We start from the raw sequence: 21,761 nt of genomic DNA on the forward strand, positions 1-21,761 counted from the left end.
GGCATGGTACTGTTGAAAGTATGATTTTGCAAGTTCTCCCTCCCTCCCACCATGAGCAATGGTATCAGGAAAATTAATTTTTCCCATCCAGTGAAATAAGGATGACTTACAAGATATGAGTGATAGCATCATGCATGTATGAGCAATTTAATATTTCCTGTATTAATCATTTCAGCACATCCTACAGTGGCAATGCGAAGATGAACATAAATTTCTCCTTCCAGATTTGTTGCCTGCGTTTCTCCTAAACGGTGTCTCCCTGTAAGAAAGAGGTCTGGAATCTGTCTCGTGCCTGATGCCGTATGATTTGGGGTGTTTCGTGCGGGCAAACTTCACGGGCATGTTGGAAAATTCTTTCTACGCATTCATACCTTATCCATGAATAATTTCCACGCACGCTAATTCTTCTCTGGTGATTGGACTCTTCTATGTAAGGACAGAGCCACTTTATATTGGAATATGGTTGAACTTTTGGTTTTAGAAGGTAAATAAGAAAAGAAAACGTTGCGCTTTTCTCTAAGGACAAAGCCACTTTATACGGGAACATTGCACCAACTTAAGACCAACTTCAGCAATGCGACTCAAACCTGACAATGGACTCAATTACCCAATCCCGAACCTAATCCAATACTAAATTTTTCAACGCGCATACATTTCGTGTTGGATCAAGTTGGGTTCATTAGATTTAAATCGACCGAGCCAGCTTTTAAGCCGGCCTGGTTGGAAACTTTATTAATACAAATAAACTTTAGCTTCGTCGGTTCGAATTGGAAGTCTCAACCTAGGTCCGATCAAATCCCTGTCCGTTGGATCGTTGTCTTCCGAGCTAGTCCAACACAGTTAGATATATATTGGCCATTCTGTTTTCAAACTGTAGCTCGGATCAGGCTAGATTTGAGTGAACTCAACCGAGTTACACTCCTATCCAAAAGGGCGCAGACCCAATCCCTCTGCATTCCCATATTCCAATACCATCAATAGCAACGGCTTGTTCTTTTCCCTCGAGGAGTGCGGTGGAGTTGCTCGCTACTTTCTGTTCGTTCACACCGTTTGGGTCTCTTAGGTATACGGTGCGGTGCCCATCCTTGTCCTCTGCTCAAGACCCCGAGAGAGAGAGAAAGAGAGAGAGAGAGAGAAGGGCTATGGAGGAGAAGTACTGGGACCTGGTGCTTGTTCCCTTGGGTCTCTTGGTGTTGGCTACCTACCACTCGTGGCTCCTTCTCACCATACTCCGGCATCCAAAGCGCACCGTCATCGGCCTCAACGCCCTCGCCAGGCAACGCTGGGTCAGAGCCATGATGGCCGTGAGTTTCTCCCATCTTCTCTTCTCTATGCATCTATTTGTCTTGGTTCGCTTCACTTCTTTTGGGGGAATTTCCATATCAAGAGGCTAATCCGATAGATAGATTTCTTGGACATTCTCATCGAGTAAGCCTGCTAACAATTGACGAAGCAGTCACAGTTTCCAGGTGTAATTGATCACCCCGGTTCAATTTGAAAAAGATTGTATTAAGAAAGTGCTGTTGATTGCATCCCTCTACTACTTTAGCTCAAAGCATCAAAGGATGCAGTATAGAGAATTCTCAATTCTAGGAGCAAAATTTGGGGTTCCAGGTGTTGGAGGAGGGGTGTTCCTTGGTTCATTTTAGGAGGCTAATGGGTGTTCTGTTACCACCTTGTGGAGGAGAATCTTCCACCATGCGACAGGTCGGTAAAGTGATGGATGCGACCAAAGTGAACCTACGGCAGCTGTAATCTCTCACGGGTCTCCTTGCACTGGCATCGAGAACAGTGCATTTAACGAAGCAACGTGATTGATGAGCGAAAAAAAAGGACAACTGAGTGGCTCCTTGATTGATTTTTCCGAGTTACTGTAGAATTGTTCTTTTTCTACGAGTCACGGAGTTTGGCATGTGCAACGAGCTTTGAGAGGAAGCTGTGATGACTGCAATCATTCACGTGCATGCATACTTTTGTCACTTAAGGTGTAAGAACCAGGTCTGCTGCTTGGCTTGGACCAAAGTTGGCAGGCCTAATGGGCTTTGATTCAAGAGCTTTTAGAAATAAAGGATTATGATCCCCTGCTTTTCGAATGGTTTGAATGGCTGTCGCAGCCGGTGCCAACGGCCGGTGGCCGTTAGAGGCGATTGCAACCGCCAAACGGCCAGCCATTACGGCCGTTGCGTTCGAGCTTATCCCCTTCTTTCGGGGTTATAAAAACCCTCGATCATCTATCCGATCCGCCACCTCCTTTCTCCTTCCTTCTCCCTCCTCCATCTTTCTTCTCCCTCTCTTTCTTTCTCTCTTCCCTTCTTCCTTCCTTTTCTTGGGCTTACCGTGCCCTTGCTTGTGCCACCGAGACTCAGGATCGCAACGCCTCACCGAAGCAAGGTAAGGTCTCCCGTTCCCTTCCCATCTCCTCCCTTGCCTCTTCCACTTTCCGATCGACCGGCAATGACCGTGTTAAAATCCTATGATTAATTAGGATCTTGATTTGTGATTGATTGTGCCAAACTTAGTCGGCCTTACCAAACTTTTTCAGCCTCCTAGTCTATATAAAGGCGGCTCATATACATTGTAATAGACAGGCAGAAATACAAATCTCTTCACTCTTTCTTCTTTTTCAACATGGTAATACAGCCACCGATCACGTAACCTACTGTCGTCTTCTCTTCCATATTTTTTTGTAGTCATCGTCGCTCCCAGATCCTCTGTTTCTCCTGTCTCGTTTGTGGGGTAGCCAGGATTTCAGCCTCGGCGGCTTTCAAAGCCCCTTTCTTCTGATCGAGATCCTGATAAAATTCTAGCTTCCTTTCTTTCTTCTTTTTCCCTTTAATTGCCTTTTGTTATTTTTTTCATTATTTTTCGTTTGGTTTTCGATCAGAAGGGGGCGCTGCCAGCCCACTTGGATGTGTTTTTCTTTTTATTATTATTTTCTAAAATGAAACAACTCTTTCTTTCCGTGCCCTCCGTGTGCTCCCTGGTTGCAGTGGCTCCGTCCTCGGCTTCAAGAAGTTCCAGGCCGTCATCAGCCAGAAGATCGGGATCGCTCCTCACCAGATCTCATGCTTGATTCAATGGCAATCTTGTCGGTACCGAATGTGCCAGAAGAACGACGTCTCGTAGACGGTCATGGTCGCTGCCTGTATCGAAGCAGGGCTTCCCAGAAGAGCGCTTTCTCTTCTTTATCAGATGCTCTTCCCTGACACTTTAGTAAGAAATCTTAGCCACGTTAGCTTGCGTTCTCTCCTCGCGGCATGCTCTCAGGCCGGAGATCCGACTGCTAGCCGTTGGATCCATGCCCACTTCACCAAAGCAGGTCTCTTCGGTGAAGGCCATCCGCTCATGGTGGGCACTGCTTTGGTTTTGGTTGAAGCCAATGGACGAGCGAACCAGTTCAATGCTGGGGACAAATCACACCCTCAAGCATGAAAGGTGCATGCCTTGGATGAAGTGGTTCTCCCCAGATGCGGCCTCTCGAATCCCTGCTGTGTGGATAATTACTTGGAAAAATTGTGATGAGCGAGGAGAGAAATAACAGCCTCTGCTCCGGTATGCTGTGGTCGGATTAGCACAAGGCCTGGGAGATCGTTGTCAGATTCTGTTCCTCTGAAGACGAGGGAGTTAAGCTCCGTAAGCACCATGCTCCCGTTGAGGGAGTCAAGCTTCCTGAGCACCTGTTTTTTAGTGCTCCGTAACTGTAGCAGCCGCGCATCAAACTATACCGTTAGAAATTTGACCGGTAAATTTGGCAGACGTGATCTCATTCCAAACTCCAGCAGCGGCGTGTCAAATTGTACCGTCAGAAGCTTGGCGGATAAATTTGGCAGGTGCGATCTCATTCCAAACTCTAGCAGCGGCGCATCAACCATACCGTCAGAAATTTGACAGATAAAATTAGTAGGCGTGATCTCATTCCAAACCTCAGCAATGGCGCGTCAAACCGTACCGTCAGAAATTTAGTGGGTAAAATTAGCAGGTGTGATCTCGTTCCAAACTTCCAGCAGCGGCGTGTCAAACCATACCGTCAGCAATTGGACAGGTAAATTTGGCAGGCGCGATCTTGCTCTCGATCATGGAGGCATGCATCTGCATGGCATCGCCCCAGTCTTCAATCTCCAATTTTATTTACTGCACTTGGCTCTCTTTTTTTTTGACGGGTTCTTCATACAATGTGGGTACGAATACGCCTAATAAAATCAAAAAGCATAAACTCACGAAGTGCCCGTGGCAGCTTTCCTTCATCTAACCACAGGGTGTACACTGAGTAGTGAGCTGCAGAGGCAGCCACCTAGTCAGCCATCCTGTTGGCCTCTCTAAATACATGCTTGGCCTGAAAGGCTATCCCATCCCTCGTCATCATCCCTATATCCTGGATCAGGGGGTGGTCTGTGCTCTCGCCCCTCGGACCCTTCTAAATTCATCTGATCACCGTGGCTGAATCGCCCTCCAAGATAACCGAATTGGCCTGTAACACCTGTCGCACATGTCGAAGACTCGCTCAGGCAACCCGCAACTCTGCCTCGAGAATCGACTTGTCAAACAACTGGCATTCGCCTGCTATCACTACCATGAAATGCGGGTTCCATATAACAAAGCCCACACCTCCCTGCTCACCTCCATCCAGCACCGACTCGTCAAAATTGACCTTGAGAAAGCTCGGAGGTGGGGGCTCCTAGGTGAAGAATACCGTTTGAGGAGTTGCTTGAGCAGAGAGGGAACCCCAGGTATCTCGAGCTATCAAAGATCCATCTGAAGAAAGGACGGGCCTGATCTCTATCGCCTTCACTCGAGCGTACTCCATAAGAAATCTTGGCACTCTCCGAACGTACGAGCGTTCCTTGCCAGTCAGATCTGATGCACTGTGCAAGTCGCTCTAATGGTCTCCTGACGTGTCAGCGAACTGCCTAACCACTGTCGTATCACCTGTAGAAACTACAGCCTCTGACTCCAGGCCTCTTACGGAATTCCTGCCCACTGCCATGTCAACATCGCCCATGTGCACTGGAATAGCACGTGGTCCACTGTCTCCTCAACATTGCACGTCTCGTACTCAGCGGGGATCCCCAAGCCACGCATACTCAGCACTGCTCTCATCGAAAGGCGGTCCAATATCACCTTCTATAAGAAGAGTGTTGCCCTCGGGTGAAGCCCGGATCTCCAGACCCAAGTGCAGTCCGGCCCTGGCTCGTGTTCCCACTGCATAACTTGGGAGAGGTCTCCCAATCTGACACTAGTTTTGCACGAGGTTAGGCCTGTTAACGAGCCGAGCCGAGCCGAGCCCAAGCCTTAGGCCGGTTAACGAGCCGAGCCTCAGGCTCGGGCTCGGCTCGTTTCACAGAATCTCGGGCTCGTGCTCGGGCTTGTAAAGCCCGTTTCAATTACGAGCTCGAGCTCGAGCCCAAGCTCAGGGACGAGGATGGGGATGAGGATGGGGCAGGCGGAGGAGAGGGTGGAGGGGTCGACGAGGTGGAGGAGGGAAGACGCAGGGGGCGAGGAGGTGGCGGAGGTTGGGGCAGGCAGCGGCGAGCTCGGAGGCACGGAAGCCCTCGGCGGAGGAGGTCGAGGCGGGCGAGCGAGGCAGCGGCGGCGGGGTGGGCCTAAAGGGCGGAGGAGGTTGAGGTGGGCGAGGGAGACTGTCGGTCTAGAGGGCGGAGGCGGGGCGGCGGAGAGGGTCCTGGGCCTGGGGGATCTGGAGGAGGCCGTCGAGGGAGGCATGAAGGAGGTCGATCTGGGTGAGGCGGGGCGGCGGAGAGGGTCCTGGGCCTGGGGGATCTGGAATAGATCATCGAGGGAGGCGTGGAGGAGGTCGATCGGCGAGGCAGGACGGTAAAGAGGGTCCTGGGCCTGGGGGATCTGGAGGAGGTCGTCGAGGGAGGCATGGAGGAGGTCGTCGAGGGAGGCGTGGAGGAGGTCGATTGGCGAGGCGGGGCGGTAAAGAGGGTCCTGGGCCTGGGGGATCTAGAGGAGGTCGTTGTGGGAGGCGTGGAGGAGGTCGTCAAGGGAGGCAGGCTGAGATCCAGGTCCGGGAGCCGAGGGAGGCGTGGAGGAAGTCGTCGAGGGAGGCAGGCTGAGATCTAGGTCGGGGAGTCGAGGGAGGCATGGAGGAGGTCGTCGAGGGAGGCAAGCTAAGATCCAAGTCGGGGAGCCGAGGGAGGCATGGAGGAGGTCGTCGACGACGTCGAGGGAGGCGTGGGGGAGGTCGTCGAAGGAGGCGAGCTGAGATCCAGGTCAGAGAGTCGGACTCTTGAGAGCAATATTCAGAGGAGAGGGTGGGGGGTGGTTCGGGGGGAGAGTCAAAAATGGTTAAGTCATGAGCCCAAATGGGCTCGAGCTCGGGTTCGAGCTTGAGTCTAAATGGGCTTCATTTTGGGCTCGGGCTTGGGCTCGTTTGACTAACAAACCGAGCTCGAGCCGAGCTTTTACCGGGCTGAGCCTCAGCAAGGTGTACCCTGAACAGCTGTCGTACCCTAGTCTCATTCCAGTTTGCCCCTCTCAGTGCTAGGAGGTCACACACTTGCAACCCTTTGGCTACCTCAGTATGAACCGTGGTCGGCCAGCTCCTCAGAAAAAGGGTATCCAACCATGGATCACCGGTCACATCGATGCTTCGCCCATCGTCTATCAGCCACCTAATGTTCGCCTACGCGAACGACAAGTACCTCTCAATCTTCCGCCACAAGAAGGAGACTCTACGACCACTCCGTGCCACCCCCGTTGAGCTCCCTCGACCATATCTGGCTGCCATCACCTGACTCCAAAGCCCATGTGGCTCTAACATGAACCGAACTGCATGCTGAGCAATGGAAAGCCTCGTGCCTCTCGAGAAGAGACTGCACCCCCAAACCACCCTCACTGGGGGGGAGGCAGATCTGCTCCCAGGCCACCAAATGCACCCTATGGCCTCCGCCGTGTGACCCCCATAAGAAGTTTCGAAGAAGTTGCTCGATCTTCAATAGAGTTGTCTCGATACCATAGTGTTGGCCATGAGATATACTGGCACGGACCCCAACACTGATCTGACTAGTGTCAATCTCACCATTGAAAGAGTAGATGCCCTACAAGCCAATCGCAATATGTATTACGAAGAGTTTTCTTTTGATTTTCCAAATTATGTACATGACATTTAATTATGAATAAAGGCATTGTGTTTTATCATTTGCTGTTGATTATATTTGTGATAAACCCCTTAGATTAGGGCAATGGTTTTGAGGCTATGATGAGATCATACTAGTGAGACCTAAAATTCTAAAATCCTAATCTTAAATATTTTCAGTCATTGGTATCTTGAGTCGGGGATCAATGTTTACCGGAAAGACTGGCACATCTTATGTATGCTCGATGCAGAGGATGATTGATCTCACAATCACTTGTGTGGAGACACTAATACAAAGATGTGGGTGCTCATTAGAGGAATGAGTTCACTGAATTGACCTACAAAGAGAAATCTTATGAAGTTTTACTTACATGTCAAAAGATGATTCTCTTAGTGGAAGTTGTCCAACTGATCCTTTGACCTGAGATCACCATAGTATCTTGTGCACATAAATCCATATTTTGGTTTACACTCATTCATGACAGTAAGTTGTGTACGAGGTCTTCTGTATATGGTGGATTGTGTGCGAAGGTTATGAGTAGGTCAACAAGGAATTAATCACTTCTAGTAAGAGAAGATCGCATCCTATTTATTCTAATCATATGATAATTCAGGGAGCCTTTGATCAAAGCAGAATGAAAATTAGAAAGAGTTTCTAATGTTTTATTATTCGAATTATCATTAAAAGATTGAAAAAGATATGAATATGAAATCGAGTTTGACATATGTTCATACTCATATACATATTCGGGATGCAGTTTGATTAAAGGATTGAATTGCACGGTAACTTGCCACTGAAGGGTATTTTTGGTATTTCTACCAAATTTTATATTTTTCGGGTAGACATGATACGTTGCTAGACGTCAATCTTGTCTTATAGGTTTGATCGAATTAAAGAGTTTAATTCGATCACCAATTAGAAAGGATTCTAATTGTTAAGTTTGGGTTCGCGTAGTTTGGACTTAAATCGATTAGAAGAGTTCTAATCAAGTTGGGTCAACTCGCACTCACACCTATTGCTGGCTAAGTATGGAACCCAATGGGTCACACACAAGAAAACTTATCAAGGGTCTAATTGGATTAGATCATGTTTGCAAGATAGACATCCTAGCAGGTGTTGTAAATCCTTAGCTCCTGATTCGAATTGGATTCGAATCTGATTCGAATTGGATTCGAATCTGATTCGAATTGGATTCGAATCTGATTCGAATTGGATTCGAATCTGATTCTTAATTGATCTAATTTGATTAGATCATGTTCTAATATGGGTTAGCTAAGAGTTGGCACCTAATTGGCTTATTTTGAGTCTAATTGAATTAGATTTGATAAATCATTCAATTTAGACCGTTAGATCTTGATCTACCGTTGGATAAAGACATAATGGTGAATTGGTTTAAACCCAATTGGATTGGGTTAGATGTGGCTTTAAATCATGATCATTGAATCTTCATCAGCCATTAGATGAAGATATAATGGGATGATTGGATGGCGCCATGAAGGAAAACCATTGGATCATCCTAGAACCGTTGGATGATCACTTAATTCCCCTTCATGATGGCGCCTTGATCCTAAGCCCTTGGATCATATGGAGATGCATCAAAAGTTGTGAGGCGTGATGGACTTGTGATGTTGACTTGGTCAACATCTGATGGCGTGAAGAGAAGTGAGGCGTGAGCTTTAAATGGATAAGGATGAAAGACACCCTTTGATCTTATCCATTTAATTCCTCTCTCTTCATCACGTCTAAGGGATATATGGCGCCATCAATTAAGGCCTTTGGATCATCATCAAGGCTTTGATTAATGGACAAGGGTTGCCCCTATTGAGAAGGGAGGGGACCACATGGCGTTTGGATAAGAATGAAGCGCCTTATTTAGTGCTTCATCTTATCATGCCTCTTCATGAATACGCCTCTTCCTATTTTTGTGGGGCCTACACTCCTCTTATCACGCCCCATCTGAAGGATGTGTGGATGGGATGCATCTTTTGGTGATGCATCCCCACGCCATCTATAAAAGGAAATCGCTCCCGGTGATTTAATTCATCCCCGATTCCAATCCAACTCTCTCTCTCCCTCATCTCTTATTTCTTACAAGAGTGTCTCTTTCTAGCATTGCTTCTAAGATGTCCTAAGCCAAGACAAGGAGGTCTTCTTTAGGATAAAAAATATTAGAAGTAATTTTAGAAAGTGAAAGAAAAATTAGAGAGGAAAGAAAGCAAGCCAATTGAGTTCTTTAGAAGAATTCTGCATTAAGGATCAAAAGTCTTTGGAGCTAAAGTCTTGATCAAGTTTTCGTGTGGATCACCATTGGAAGGCGGACACTTGGACGCCTCGTGGAGATTGTACACTTTGGATTAGCGTTTGAGGTATTCTACTAATTCTGCATTTATATTATATCATTCGATTATAATTATTAAGGTGATCTAGGCTTAAAAGGGTTTCATGTATAGGGACTTTATTAAGAAATTTTTAAAATCCCTAGCTTCCGCTGCGCATTATGACATGCCGGAACCCTTCAACCATCATGGAGAGAGAGGACATCCTCCATCCCTCCAACCTGCTCTGGATCTGCTGCACCAAACCCGAGCACTCTGCCATCCGTAGTCTCCGACCTGAGATGGGGACTCCTAGGTAGCTCCGGATCCCCTTCTACTCTGGTATTTACAGTATCCTCCGAATCTCTCGTCTGACTCTGTTCTCCAAGCTAGGGCTAAAATGAATGGCTGACTTCAGAAAGTTTACTCTTTGCCAGGATGCCGCGCAGTAACCCACCAACACCCTGCGGGGGACCCATGCATCAGAAACCCGCGCCCTAGCCAGGAGAAGGCAGTCGTCAGCAAAAAGTAAATAGAAAATAGGTCCAGCCTCCGGTGCTGCAACATAGGCCTCCAGCTCCCGGCTGGCACACATGCCCTGCAAAGCAAGAGACAAAACATCAGCACAAATAATGAATAAGTATGAAGATAAGGGACATCCCTAATGCAACCCCATGGTGGACTCGAAGACAGATGACAGTGTGCCGTTGACCAAGATAGAGAACTTAGGCCCCTGGACACACCTTAGGACCCATCCAATCCATCGTCTGTGGAAACCGTAACCCTCCAGCTTGACTGCCATCAAGCTTTGCCGCTTCCATGCCCGCTGAAGATCCCACATCATCTCCCGAGCTAACATAACATTGTGGGAGATGTTTCTGCCAGCTACAAAAACCCCCTGCTCCGGACTGATGATGCCCGACCACAAGGGCTTCATCCTGCCCACCATTATCCTTGCTACAACCTTGTACAGGATTGTGTACAAACTAATGAGCCTGAAGTGATAAAGCTCTGCCGCATCCTGACGCTTCGGTATAAGCGTGATGAAGGTGGCCTTCCAATCATCAGGCATCGCTGCTCGGGTGAAGAAGCACTAAGTAGCCTCTACCACTGCTCTCCGAATGATACCCTAGTACTATCGAAAGAAGAAAGGGGGAAAACCATTAGGTCCAGAAGCCTTGTCCGCTGCCAGAGCCCTGATTGCCTCCAGCACCTCCTGTTCTGACACTGGCTGGACCAGGGTAGCATTATCATCATCATCATCAATACCCACATCCACCTTTAGAAGTTAGCCTTCATCAGCAAAGTCCTCATCCTCCGTCCATCGGGCGCGAGAGAAGTCAAGCAAGACCCGTCTGACGGCAGGCTCCCCTTCCACCCGATGGTCGGACCCATCTCGCAATGAGTGAATCATGTTCTGCTGTCTTCTAATAACCGTCATTCGATGAAAGAATCTAGTATTGCGATCGCCCTCACTTACCATCTCCCAGCATCTCATTCCCACCCTGTCGTTGAGAGCAGCCAGCCCGACATTTTTATGCGAGTCACTTTTTAAAGAAGAAAACTACCTATCATTCAGTTCCGCAGCCTAAGTTGCCATATTCTTCCATCTTTCTGAACCTGTATCAGCCCATTCCTTAGAAAGACACTTTTTTAGTAGGCCAACCTAAGACTTGTACCGTGGTTACTCCGAGAACCACGCTTCTCACTTACTCAATCACGCCTCCTTTCTCTTTGACTATGCGATTGGTAGTGGACATATTTGGTCTTCATATTTTCCCTTCCATTTTGTAAAGTTAATTGAAGGGGATAGATCCAGGAAATTGTAAATACAAATGTCAATCTTCATATTTATACACTATATACATTGGTAGGGGTTGATCAGACCCACTGGATTCGAGACTTCTGACGCCATAAAATCTCATGCTGCCATAATAGTGAGTGGTGAGTCGCAAGAAGCCCCCAAAGGTTGACCATATCATCCTCCAGGAGCGCGCCCCCAAGGTCCTCTTTCCTTTGCAACTCAGCAATTTCGGTCTCCACCCCTCCAATCTTCGGAAGATGTTGCCCACAACCTTGCGGTTCCAACAACGAAGATGCTTCTTGATCAACTCTAGTTTATGCGAGACTCGTTGCATTACATCCTCTCGCACTAGGACACACCAAGTATTGCAGACAATATCCCAAGACTGAGGGTACGATAGCCAAACTTTCTCAAAGCAGAAGGGGCTATGATGACAAGGTCCCGATAATGTGAAGATCAGCAAAGGGCAATGGTCCGATGCGATCCGGGGTAAATGACTAAATCAACAGGTAAGAAAGCGGAGGATCTAGTCTAGAGACGCAAAGGCCCTATCTAATCGCTCCTAAACCCTAGCACTGCTAGCTTGATTATTGCACCAAGTGAACCGTGGCCCTGAGAAACCTAAGTCTATCTGGCCGTTTCGTGACACAAAATTACGAAACTCCCTCCTGTCCACTCTATCCATGAAAGCCACCCCTGCCCTCTTATCATTAGCATTCTGGATACAATTAAAGTCACCTACGACCACCGTCAAAATACCTTGGGTGGCCAGGTTGGTGATCTCATGCTAGAGGACTCTCCTAACCCTATAATTCGTGCTCGCATACACACTACACAACATCCACAGATCAGCGTCAGGTTCCGAAACAATCATAACTACCTGTTGGGGGCAGTTGTGGAAGACATCAACTGTCGCCATCCCTCGCCTCCATAGGACCAAAATGCCACCCGATAGCCTTTGGAAATCGACTGCATTGGTCTCCTAGTCCCTCCTCAGGTGCCGCCTCAGATTGGCTGAGCCCATCACCAGATAATCAGATCTTCGGATAATGGACCTGCACTAACTGCTTGAAGGAAGACATGAAAGACGGCTTGGCCGCCCTCCTGCAATTCCAGGCAAGGATCTTCATGGACCACAATCCGCATAGTCGTCCTCAGACTCATCCTCCCCCTAGGCCATGGGTTCTGCCTCAAGCTTGCAGGGCAAGCCGCCCGCCTGCTCATCCTCATCGCATGCACCAGAGATGACACGCATAACTACCGCCTTGACCTGTTGCACGATAGTTGGGTGGTCCACATTTGCCCTACGGACCATTACTTTGCCCGTTGCGTGGTCGCCACTGCCTCCCGCGTGTGTGGCTCCCTTACGGGGTGCTCGAACCAGCTGTGCCCCTGCCGCACCCTCTCGTGGCATCAGTGTCTCGGCCAGACTCCCCTCCAAGTGGATCACAGGGTGGCCCCTGCCTCGCTCCTACCTAGGGCAACCCACAACTGCTCACCCAAGGTCGGGGTCGGAGAGCTGAACCGGAAGACCCCATTTGGGCCTCTCCTTAGGCCCTCATGTGTGTCCCACGGCCGTGGCTGACTCAGCATGCCCAACATGAGGAGGTCCTGGCCCATGGGTAGGGGGGTCGCCCTCCCTCGACTGCTTCATCATCCAATTCGAGGTCTCTGGCTCTTCTTTTATGGTGCTTTTGTCTACAAGCATCGTTGAGCTTCGATTGCCTTCTCTCTGAGATATATCTTCGTTGCGAACGTCTTCACCAAAGCTCATACTCCTGGCATCTTGCGATCTTTTGTTTCCAAACTCAAGTTGGTGTCTACTTTACTACTTTGAGTTTGAGAGGGGATGTTAAAATCATATGATTGATTAGGATCTTGATTTGTGATTGATTGTGCCAACTTAGTTGGCCTTACCAAATTTCACCTTGATTGATTTGTGATTGATTGTGCCAAACTTAGTCGGCCTTACCAAACTTTGTCAACCTCCTAGTCTATATAAAGATTGCTCCTATATATTGTAATAGACAGGCAGAAATACAAATCTCCTCTCTCTTTCTTCTTTTTCAATAGGCCGGAATCTGGCAAAGGGCCGCGAGAAGAAGAAGCAAAAGAAGCAGTAGAAGAAGAAGAAGACCGCTTACATGGTGGTCGTTCCCATATTCCTCGGTCGCAGTCGTCGACGGCCCGGAGGCCCTTTTCACTCCTTCCCCTCTTGTACGCGATGAAGAGCAATAGAGAGAAAAAAGAAGAAGAAAGAAGAAGAGAAGAAGAAGAGGGGAAGAACACTTACCGGTCCTTGGCCACAGTTGTTGTCAGGCCAGAGGCCTTCCTTCCCTCTCCTGCTTCTCAGTGGGGGGAGGGTTTAGACCGCCCTTCTTTCCACCGAAGAAAATAGGGGAGTGCGGTGAGGGAGAAGAAAAGGAGAAAAAGAAAGGAAGAAGAAGAAAAGAAAAAAAAAAGAAAGAAAAAAAAAAAAAAAAGAGAGGAAAAAATGAGAAAAATAAATAAATAAATAAATAAATAAAATCAAGAGAGAGAGGTTCCATCCTTGGTACAACCATTCTTTCTCTATTGAATTTGTAGATACAGATCCGACTTACCCAATTGGGACCTGAAGTCTGCCTAAGTCCATTTAGGGTTGCTTAGAGGTTTTAATTAGATGTTAAATGGTGAATAATAAGTAATTTATTTTAAAATAATTTTGATAGGTACAACGGAGTTGTTCAACTAAATCTAGAAATTCTTAGGCGAACAAAGGTACCTTACTAGTTTGCAAATTTCTATTTATTTCTCTAGTATTATGAAAATATGAAAATAGTGTTAAATATTGATGATATTATTTTTTTTAAAATTAAGGATCAAGCATACAATATTATGAAACTCATGATTTAATGCGAATTAATGAATCCATGATTGTTTTACCGCTAAGCACTATATATAAACTATGAACTCCATATTTATGAAATTATATTTTTGTTGTGAAAGAAATAATTTCATAATTATTTTATTGTTAAATGTTTATGGGCTATGAACTCTATAAAACTATTTAATATTTTATGAGTTTTTTGTATAAATATTCTTCGAAAGATTTAAATTTGCATGAATATCCTCTTAGAATTTATATTTGTTTTTGTACCCTTATAAAACACTATTGTTACATAAATGCCCCAATGTAACGGTTCTTCTAACACCGTTAATAAAAATCATATTTATTTTAATTAAAAATAAAATTAAAAATTTTAAAATTATTTTTTTGTTCTCTCTCGCGATCGCCATGTTTTTTTTTGCACATCTACCTATTAAGGATATTTTAGTCATTTTAATTTGAAACTGTTAATTTTTTAACGATGTTAGATGATATGGGTATATATACAAAAATAAGGATAAAAATGGTAGAATAGCAAACTAAATATTTTACGAAGGTTTACATGTAAATATTAATTTTGAAAGGGTATTCATGTAAAATTCGATATTTAGGAGGGTATTCATGCAAAAAAAAAATCATGTTTTATTCATGTATGATTTAAGAAAATATGTTTTAGAAAAAATGACTTAAGAAAGTTGTCTTAACAATTATGACAAAAAGACTCTTAGATAGTTATGTATGGCCCCTAAAAGTTGGATAAATCAATATTCAATTTTTACGACCCTACTAGCGGGTTATAGTAGTTGGCATATGATCCTGCCAGTAGGTAATAGTAGTTGACATACGACCCTGCCAATAGGTAATCGTAGTTGGCATATGCCCCTGCCAATGGGTAATAGTAGTTGGTGTTTGTCGATTACGCTCCTATCATGGGTATGATAGTGATCTTAGCTTTAGTATGAGAGTAGTAAATGATAAATGATTTATAATTTTATACTATATACCAGAAATTATGTTTTATGACTAATTTATGTATGCATGATTGGCTTTATAACTTGTTTTAATATATTGTACTACGAAATGCTCTATTTTGTAATATTTTTTATTTTCTTTAAATGATGCATTGATATAAAAAAACTTATACTTGATCCGGTAAGGTAGTGAAAAGTTTATTTATTGAGCTATGTCGCTCATATAGCTTTGTTTTTATTTTTCTCTCTTCAGGCAAATAGGATCAGTAGGAACTGAAGATGGTTCAGGCTTGGAGTTCGCGCTAGCAACTAGCAATTTGTATAAGAGTTTTAGTAGTATATAGCTAATGATGGGTTCGGCGTAGATGTTGGATTTAGATGCTCTGAGCCAATATTGGTTTTATTCAATGAATAACCTATGTTGGCTAGAAGATACTACAGCACGGATCCATAGGGGTGACCATAAGCTGATCGTAGTATTTGTAATTAGATTTGAATGGATTTGAATCTTTAGCCTCACGAGAACGTTAGGGCTTGAACGGAGAGAGTATGTGAAGTTCCGTATGGGCGTGTACTTAATCTCACATCAATTATTCGCTGGGTAGATCTTCGGTACTTATACAGGATCAAGAAGTCCAAATAATACTTTCCGGGTAGCTTTTTTTAGGTGAGGTCCTGAGTTGTTACATTAGGTGTTAGAAAGAATTCATGTCATGTGTTTGACAATTTCATCAATTGGTATTGCAGCATGTAATAGAAAGAGGATTGATAATGAACGAAGTCTCAAAACATCCATTCCACACTTGCCAAGAGTTGATTATTAAGTGAATCAGAATGATGGATGTTCGATTCAGTAGATGCTTCAATTTTTATATGGCACTTAGCGATCACATAGATGGCCAATTATGCCATTCAATGACAAATATGCAACTGTGTTAACCCTGGAACCTAAGATTGTGGTAGAGGCCGGGGTTCCATCACTATAATTCACTAGCTTTTATTTTGCTAAGTGTTCATTATCTTCAGCAAGTCGAATGCATGACTTTGATGGACAATATTAAAGAAGGAACATGCCTACCATTAAGGATGCTATACTTCTATGTAGAGAAAGAAAACTACGGTCTGCAAACGGGTTTTTAACGCAACTGTGATCTTGAAGCTAGTCATCTCCGGGGAACCCCTTTTCGTTCAGTGGAGTTGATGGGGAACCAAAGAAATGTGTCCATGCGCCATCACTTAGAGAATTGTCAGCTAAGTACCGAGGAAAAGGTGACAAGGAAATGTAGAGCGGGAAATTCCGAGATTTTTGAGTTGAGAGTTGGGACAAACTTTTCCTAAAATTCAAAATCAGCGGCTGGTTTTCGACTAAGCACCCCCATTTCCGGATCCACTCAATCACTATGGTCGAATTCCCCTCGAGGAGGATACGACCAGCACCTAGTACCCGCCTCGCATAGGAGACACCCTCTAAAGCCGCCCGAAGCTCAGCGGCCACTACTGACGAGTTAAAAATCCTCCGCCCACCTGCCACCACGAGTCTAGCATCGTGATCCCTAATGACAAATCCCATACCTCCGCTGTTTCCGTCCTCTGCTACGCTCCCATCGAAGTTCACCTTGAGATAGCTAGGGGGTGGAGGCACCTAGGATACCAATATCATCCTGGACACTGCAAGAGCAGAATGGAGGCCCCAGATGTCCCTGACCAACTCAGTAGGTAAAGCCTCAATGGTGCCGGTGATCTCCGCCGCATGCCGTAGAGCTCGGTCCGCCACCATCCTCGAGTGGGGGCTATCGCCGTCGAAAATTCGTGTATTACTATCCAGCCAGGAATGATAGGCCAGGTAGGCATCACGAGTCCCCCTCTCCTTCCGTCCGGACTCTCGAGCTGAGGCCTCCAAATGTCGTAGGAACTCCTCGGTGGACGCCTACATTTGCCTCTGGTCAGGCTGAGCTGAAGCACATCTCCATATTTGACTGGCTCTCGGGCACTCAAAAAGAATATGGTAAATGAACGCCTCGATCGGCTAGCAAGCTCCACATCCGGCAGGGATTCTCACTCCTCGCCTCACCAAAACTCCACTAGTAAGTAAACACCTCTAAGCCACCTTCCACATAAACAAGGCGACTCGGGGGTGAGTTCTCATTATTGAAAAGTATCTATCAAACGCCGACATCCTATTCCAGTGCACCAAAATCAAACTGATATTTCTTATCAACATATTCTTCATCTTGTCCTATTAATTTAATTTAAAAATATTATGTTAGTTTTACCAGGGCTGCTGTAATATAATATGGACATACATAATCACTACCATATTAATTATTTTTCTATATAAACTTCAAGGATGATCCATCTTTTTTCAGATGAGCACCATTGAATCCTGCAATAATTCATGCAGACAGAAAAAGAAAAAATTTGAAGTGCTTTTAAATCTGCTAGATATGATTCAATGATTAATGTCATGAAAAAAAAAAAAATCTACCTCCGAACCTCTGTTTTATATCATGTGCTCAATTTTATTTTATTTATTTTTCACTTTTGGGTCGGACCATGGGCCCAATCGAGCAGTCTCATAGAGTTGAATGAAAGAGCCGGCTTGTGGGCCAAATTTAACGTTCTGAAAGGTTTTAAACATCCTGGGCCCAGCCATTTGCCTTGCGGAAAAAAAAAAAAAAACAAACAAATGATAACGTTTCTCATGCAATGAGCCAATGAACAAGCCTTTTTCTCATTGTTCCTGCTTGTATTACCAGGACCCACTGAAGAACGGTGTTCTCGCGGTGCAAACACTGCGCAACAACATCATGGCATCCACAGTACTGGCCACCACCGCCATCACCCTCGCTTCCCTCATCAGCGTCTTCGTCGGCGCCTCCACCACCAGCTCGGCGGCCGCCTCTTTGTTGGTCTATGGCAACAAGACGGCCCGCATCGCGTCGGTGAAGTTCTTCGCCATCTCCCTCTGCTTCATCCTCGCCTTCCTCTGCATCGTTCAGTCCATCCGCTACTACGCCCATGTCAGCTTCCTTCTTGTCGTGCCGGCCACCACCGGTGCATTGAGGGACGGCGGCGTCTCCGTCGCCTACGTCGCCAGGAGTCTCAACCGGGGGAGCTTCTTCTGGTCCCTCGGCTTGAGGGCGTTCTACGCGTCGTTCACTCTGTTCGTTTGGATTTTTGGGCCGGTTCCCATGTTGGTTAGTTCTGTGGTGATCTGCTGCTTGCTGTATTTCTTGGACACCACAACGGAGTACACGCGAGACCTGCACGATTCTTTTGGTGGGGATGAGGAGGAGGCCAGGGAGGATGCATGATTACTTCCCGCTAATTGGTTCCTTACAGTTGCATGAAGGCTGGTTAAAACTCAATGATCATTGAGTTCTTTATCTCCATACTCAAATTTGCCGCATGAGATGCACGTAGGTGAAGCTATATAAACTTCCGACGGGCGCTTCACATACTGCATGAAGGATTGAAATATTTTGCTTTAAGGTTATTCGAGTTTTGAATCATCATATATGTATTTGTATATCATGTAATCGCCTGTAGAGGGTAAGAGTGAAAAGGTTATGGAACTTAAACCTGGTTCTACGTACGTTTGATTAATGTCGATACGGTTAACGAGATTATATATTTGCTTATGAGAAACCAACAGCGAAAAATACTGGAAGTTTGACACCTAATCCTTCACTTTTACTGGCATTTCTGACTAGTTTTTGCACAGAAAAGAAGAAGAAGAAGAAGAAAATTACTAGGAATATAGTATGCGAATGAGCAATGCTACAATAATTCAAAAAAAAAAAAAATCACTAAGAAAAGTCACTCATCGGGTAAATTCCACCAATCACTTTGCTTCATTTCATGGTTCACTTTACGACGCCGATTCAGAAGAGAGCAGTTGCAATCCACCACACCAGCTCTGCGACCTTTGAATGATATTTTTGAGTCAGTCGAGCATTTTTTGTATGCCCATGGGGACACACGGTTTTAATGCGACAGATAAATGATCAGAGGGAGAAGGCTGAGCTGTGGATAAGGCTTATAAAATTACCATGGAGTACAATATGTCATCCATGGAGTACAAGATCAGACATTGTCAAATGCCGTCTTGCAGGGTCTGTGAACCCAGCAATGCCCGTGGCCTACATAAGCCTGATATATGTTTTGGATATATATTCTTCACTAGGCTCTAGTCTATTATCATATAAAAATGTTCGCATGTCCTGTTTAACGTCGAACCTTATCCAGGAGGCTAGCATCTCCAGATATCTAGCTAAAAGTTAGGATAACACAATCACCTTGTCTACAAGAAATTATACCCTATACCCCATGAACCAAGTGGCCCTGCACCATGTCAATCACCTTATCTCCTTCTTGTGAGCCCTATTCATCATGTGCTTGTCTCTGTGATTGCTCCACGAACAGCAAGATACAAGATCATTGGCATGGTGCACGGCCACATTGGCACACGCCATATAGAGGGTATAATTTGCTGGAGTATTCCCCATCTTAATGACTAATGCCCAGTGAGATGTCTGGTGCTCTTGCCATGCTATCCTCGTGCAAGATTCTTGGACTCTTATAACCAGCATGACCAACTTAAAAATCTAAGACGTAGGACGTGGAAACACTGAAAAACAACCAAAAAGGATCAAGGCTTCACAAAGTGAAGTATAATGTTAATGATAGACTAGGTCATGGTGCCTGGAGCATCACTAATTTTGGTACGAAAAGTTCTGCTAGTTGTGTTACTGAGTTGCATAAAGTAGCCATACTTGGAACTCAAAAAAGAACACAAGCCAAACTATGTATGCTATGGACCAGTCTTTTGTATAGGTGTGGGATTTCATCTCGGCAATTTCATCCCTTACAATTTGAGCTTTAAGTTATTTGGGGGAGGATTCAAGGCTGTCAATTTTTGCATAGAAATCTTCGAAGAAAACATTGAAATCCAAGCTAGTGTTACGTTTGATTGAATTGATGTTAACATGAAGAATTTCTATCCATATTAATTTTATTTTTATAGAGCTAGAGTTGAGTGTGGCTTCAACGAAGAAAAAAGTCATCTCTCTCGAGAAGAACAGTTGAGATCTCCCATTTTTATGGATTTTTACTACCCAGAGAAAGGAGAAAAAACTTTATAGCTATTGTTTACCAAGAGAATGATACAATATTGTTGTTGCAATTCTTGTAACACTTGCAGACTAGATTAATTGGATCCCAACCTTCAATTATGATAACATTAGCTTTGAATTGTCATTTTCTTTTAGGCAAACTTAGAATATCATCTTGAATGCCATCACAAATCTTTCAAAGAAAACTATCTCGACCTATCTTTTCTTGTTACTTTCATGCTAAGGTCTCGAGAACAACTCATTCTAACTCCTGATATGTTCAGAGTGTAACGTAATCCCGTCTATTTCAAGTTTGCGTCGCACATCATACTGACACTCACTCTCTTCTCTTCTTTTTTTTTTTGGCTAAAAAATTCACACATTTAAGCAATATGAAATGGGAGAGATCAATGTTGTTCAGCTCCCGACCAATTCATTCAATAAGATAAATATATATATATACATATATAAAGAAGAAGAAGAGCTACCTAGCTCAAACCGATGCTTTTTACTTGGCCATGGGAATCTTTGCTGAGACCACCATTCCCGGTGCATGCCTAGGAACTGGACAATTTTTATCTTTGCGGCTGGTGACTTACCCACTGGCAACAGCCACCACTTCGCACTGCCTTTGCCGCATTAATTTCTTCACTATACAGTGCTCAGACAAAATTCCATTCTAATCGAAAAGACAGATTCCCAACTCTTTTCCTTTCTTTTGCTCGAGATGATCCAAGCATAAGTTTACTCTGTTAGTGTATACGCCATATATGTTCCTGCTACTGAATATTTCATAAGATCAATGGAGGTAGAATGTAGGTTTGCTTTGTTTATGTATAGCTAGATGTTCTTCTAGAAGTACCAAAATGAAACTGGAGAGAAGGGGGTGGGGTGGGGGGAATGGATATTGCTTCGCATCTTCATACGCATTTAAACAATATTAATACAACTAAGCTGCTAACAAGAAAAGTTATAATAGAAGCCAGTCTCACGTTAATCAGATATCATAACTATATCATAACTATCTAAACTAAGCCACCACTTTCAATTAAAAAAAAATTAAACAAAGAGTCCATTAAAACTGGGGTAAACAAGAAAAATCGAAGATGATCTACAAACCAACCAACAACTCGACAATTCATGAAATAAGGAGGAAAGGGAGATCCCTACATGAAGGTCAACGTATAGTCAGTTTCATTTAATTAGATGTTTCAAGTCATGGTACTATTTGAACCAAGATTACAAGCAAGCATCTGGGAGAGATGTTGTTCTTGGACTCATCATCAGGATGCCTTCAGGTGATGAATGCTAATCTCACTCGCATAAATTGTCATTAATTTTAAGGATCTGAAATATTGAGCAGTTAGTTGAAACTATCAGCTGAAAGATCGCGATCACCCTAATGGAAGTTCAAGTTCAGAAATGAGAACAAAGTTAAATACCTGCCATAACAAAATCATCGAAGCACAAGTTCTCTACTAGGATTTTTTTATGAATTGTACTATGAGGTCCCTTAGGTTTCTTCCTCCCTTTTGGAGTGAGAAATTAGCATCTTAAGGCATTCTCGTGCTCTTTAATATTGATTTAAGTT

The 21,761-nt window shown here is 44.6% G+C and overlaps 2 protein-coding genes across 2 annotated transcripts in view; both read left to right on the top strand.

Annotated features, from left to right (window-relative positions):
• LOC103705642 (2-oxoglutarate and iron-dependent oxygenase domain-containing protein CP2-like) overlaps positions 1 to 21,761 on the top strand; it is a 113,402-nt gene that overhangs the window by 53,161 nt on the left and 38,480 nt on the right. The gene's annotated exons all lie outside the window — the stretch shown is intronic.
• Positions 1,000 to 18,704, top strand: LOC103705643 (transmembrane protein, putative (Protein of unknown function, DUF599)). The gene is made up of 2 exons (XM_039125658.3): positions 1,000 to 1,304; positions 17,813 to 18,704. Exons 1-2 carry the CDS (start codon positions 1,143 to 1,145, stop codon positions 18,368 to 18,370), a joined length of 720 nt encoding a protein of 239 aa, XP_038981586.3. The 5' UTR covers positions 1,000 to 1,142; the 3' UTR covers positions 18,371 to 18,704.

Source organism: Phoenix dactylifera, chromosome 1, assembly GCF_051530095.1.
Source record: "Phoenix dactylifera cultivar Ajwa chromosome 1, Ajwa_hap1_PhDact_Kaust_v1.1, whole genome shotgun sequence".
NCBI lineage: Eukaryota > Viridiplantae > Streptophyta > Magnoliopsida > Arecales > Arecaceae > Phoenix > Phoenix dactylifera.

Bases quoted from the DNA above. Each gene is read 5' to 3' on its own strand.
- LOC103705643 (XM_039125658.3), top strand. From the start codon at position 1,143: ATGGAGGAGAAGTACTGGGACCTGGTGCTTGTTCCCTTGGGTCTCTTG. The intron at 1,305-17,812 runs GTGAGTTTCTCC...TTGTATTACCAG, and splicing joins GGGTCAGAGCCATGATGGCC to GACCCACTGAAGAACGGTGT.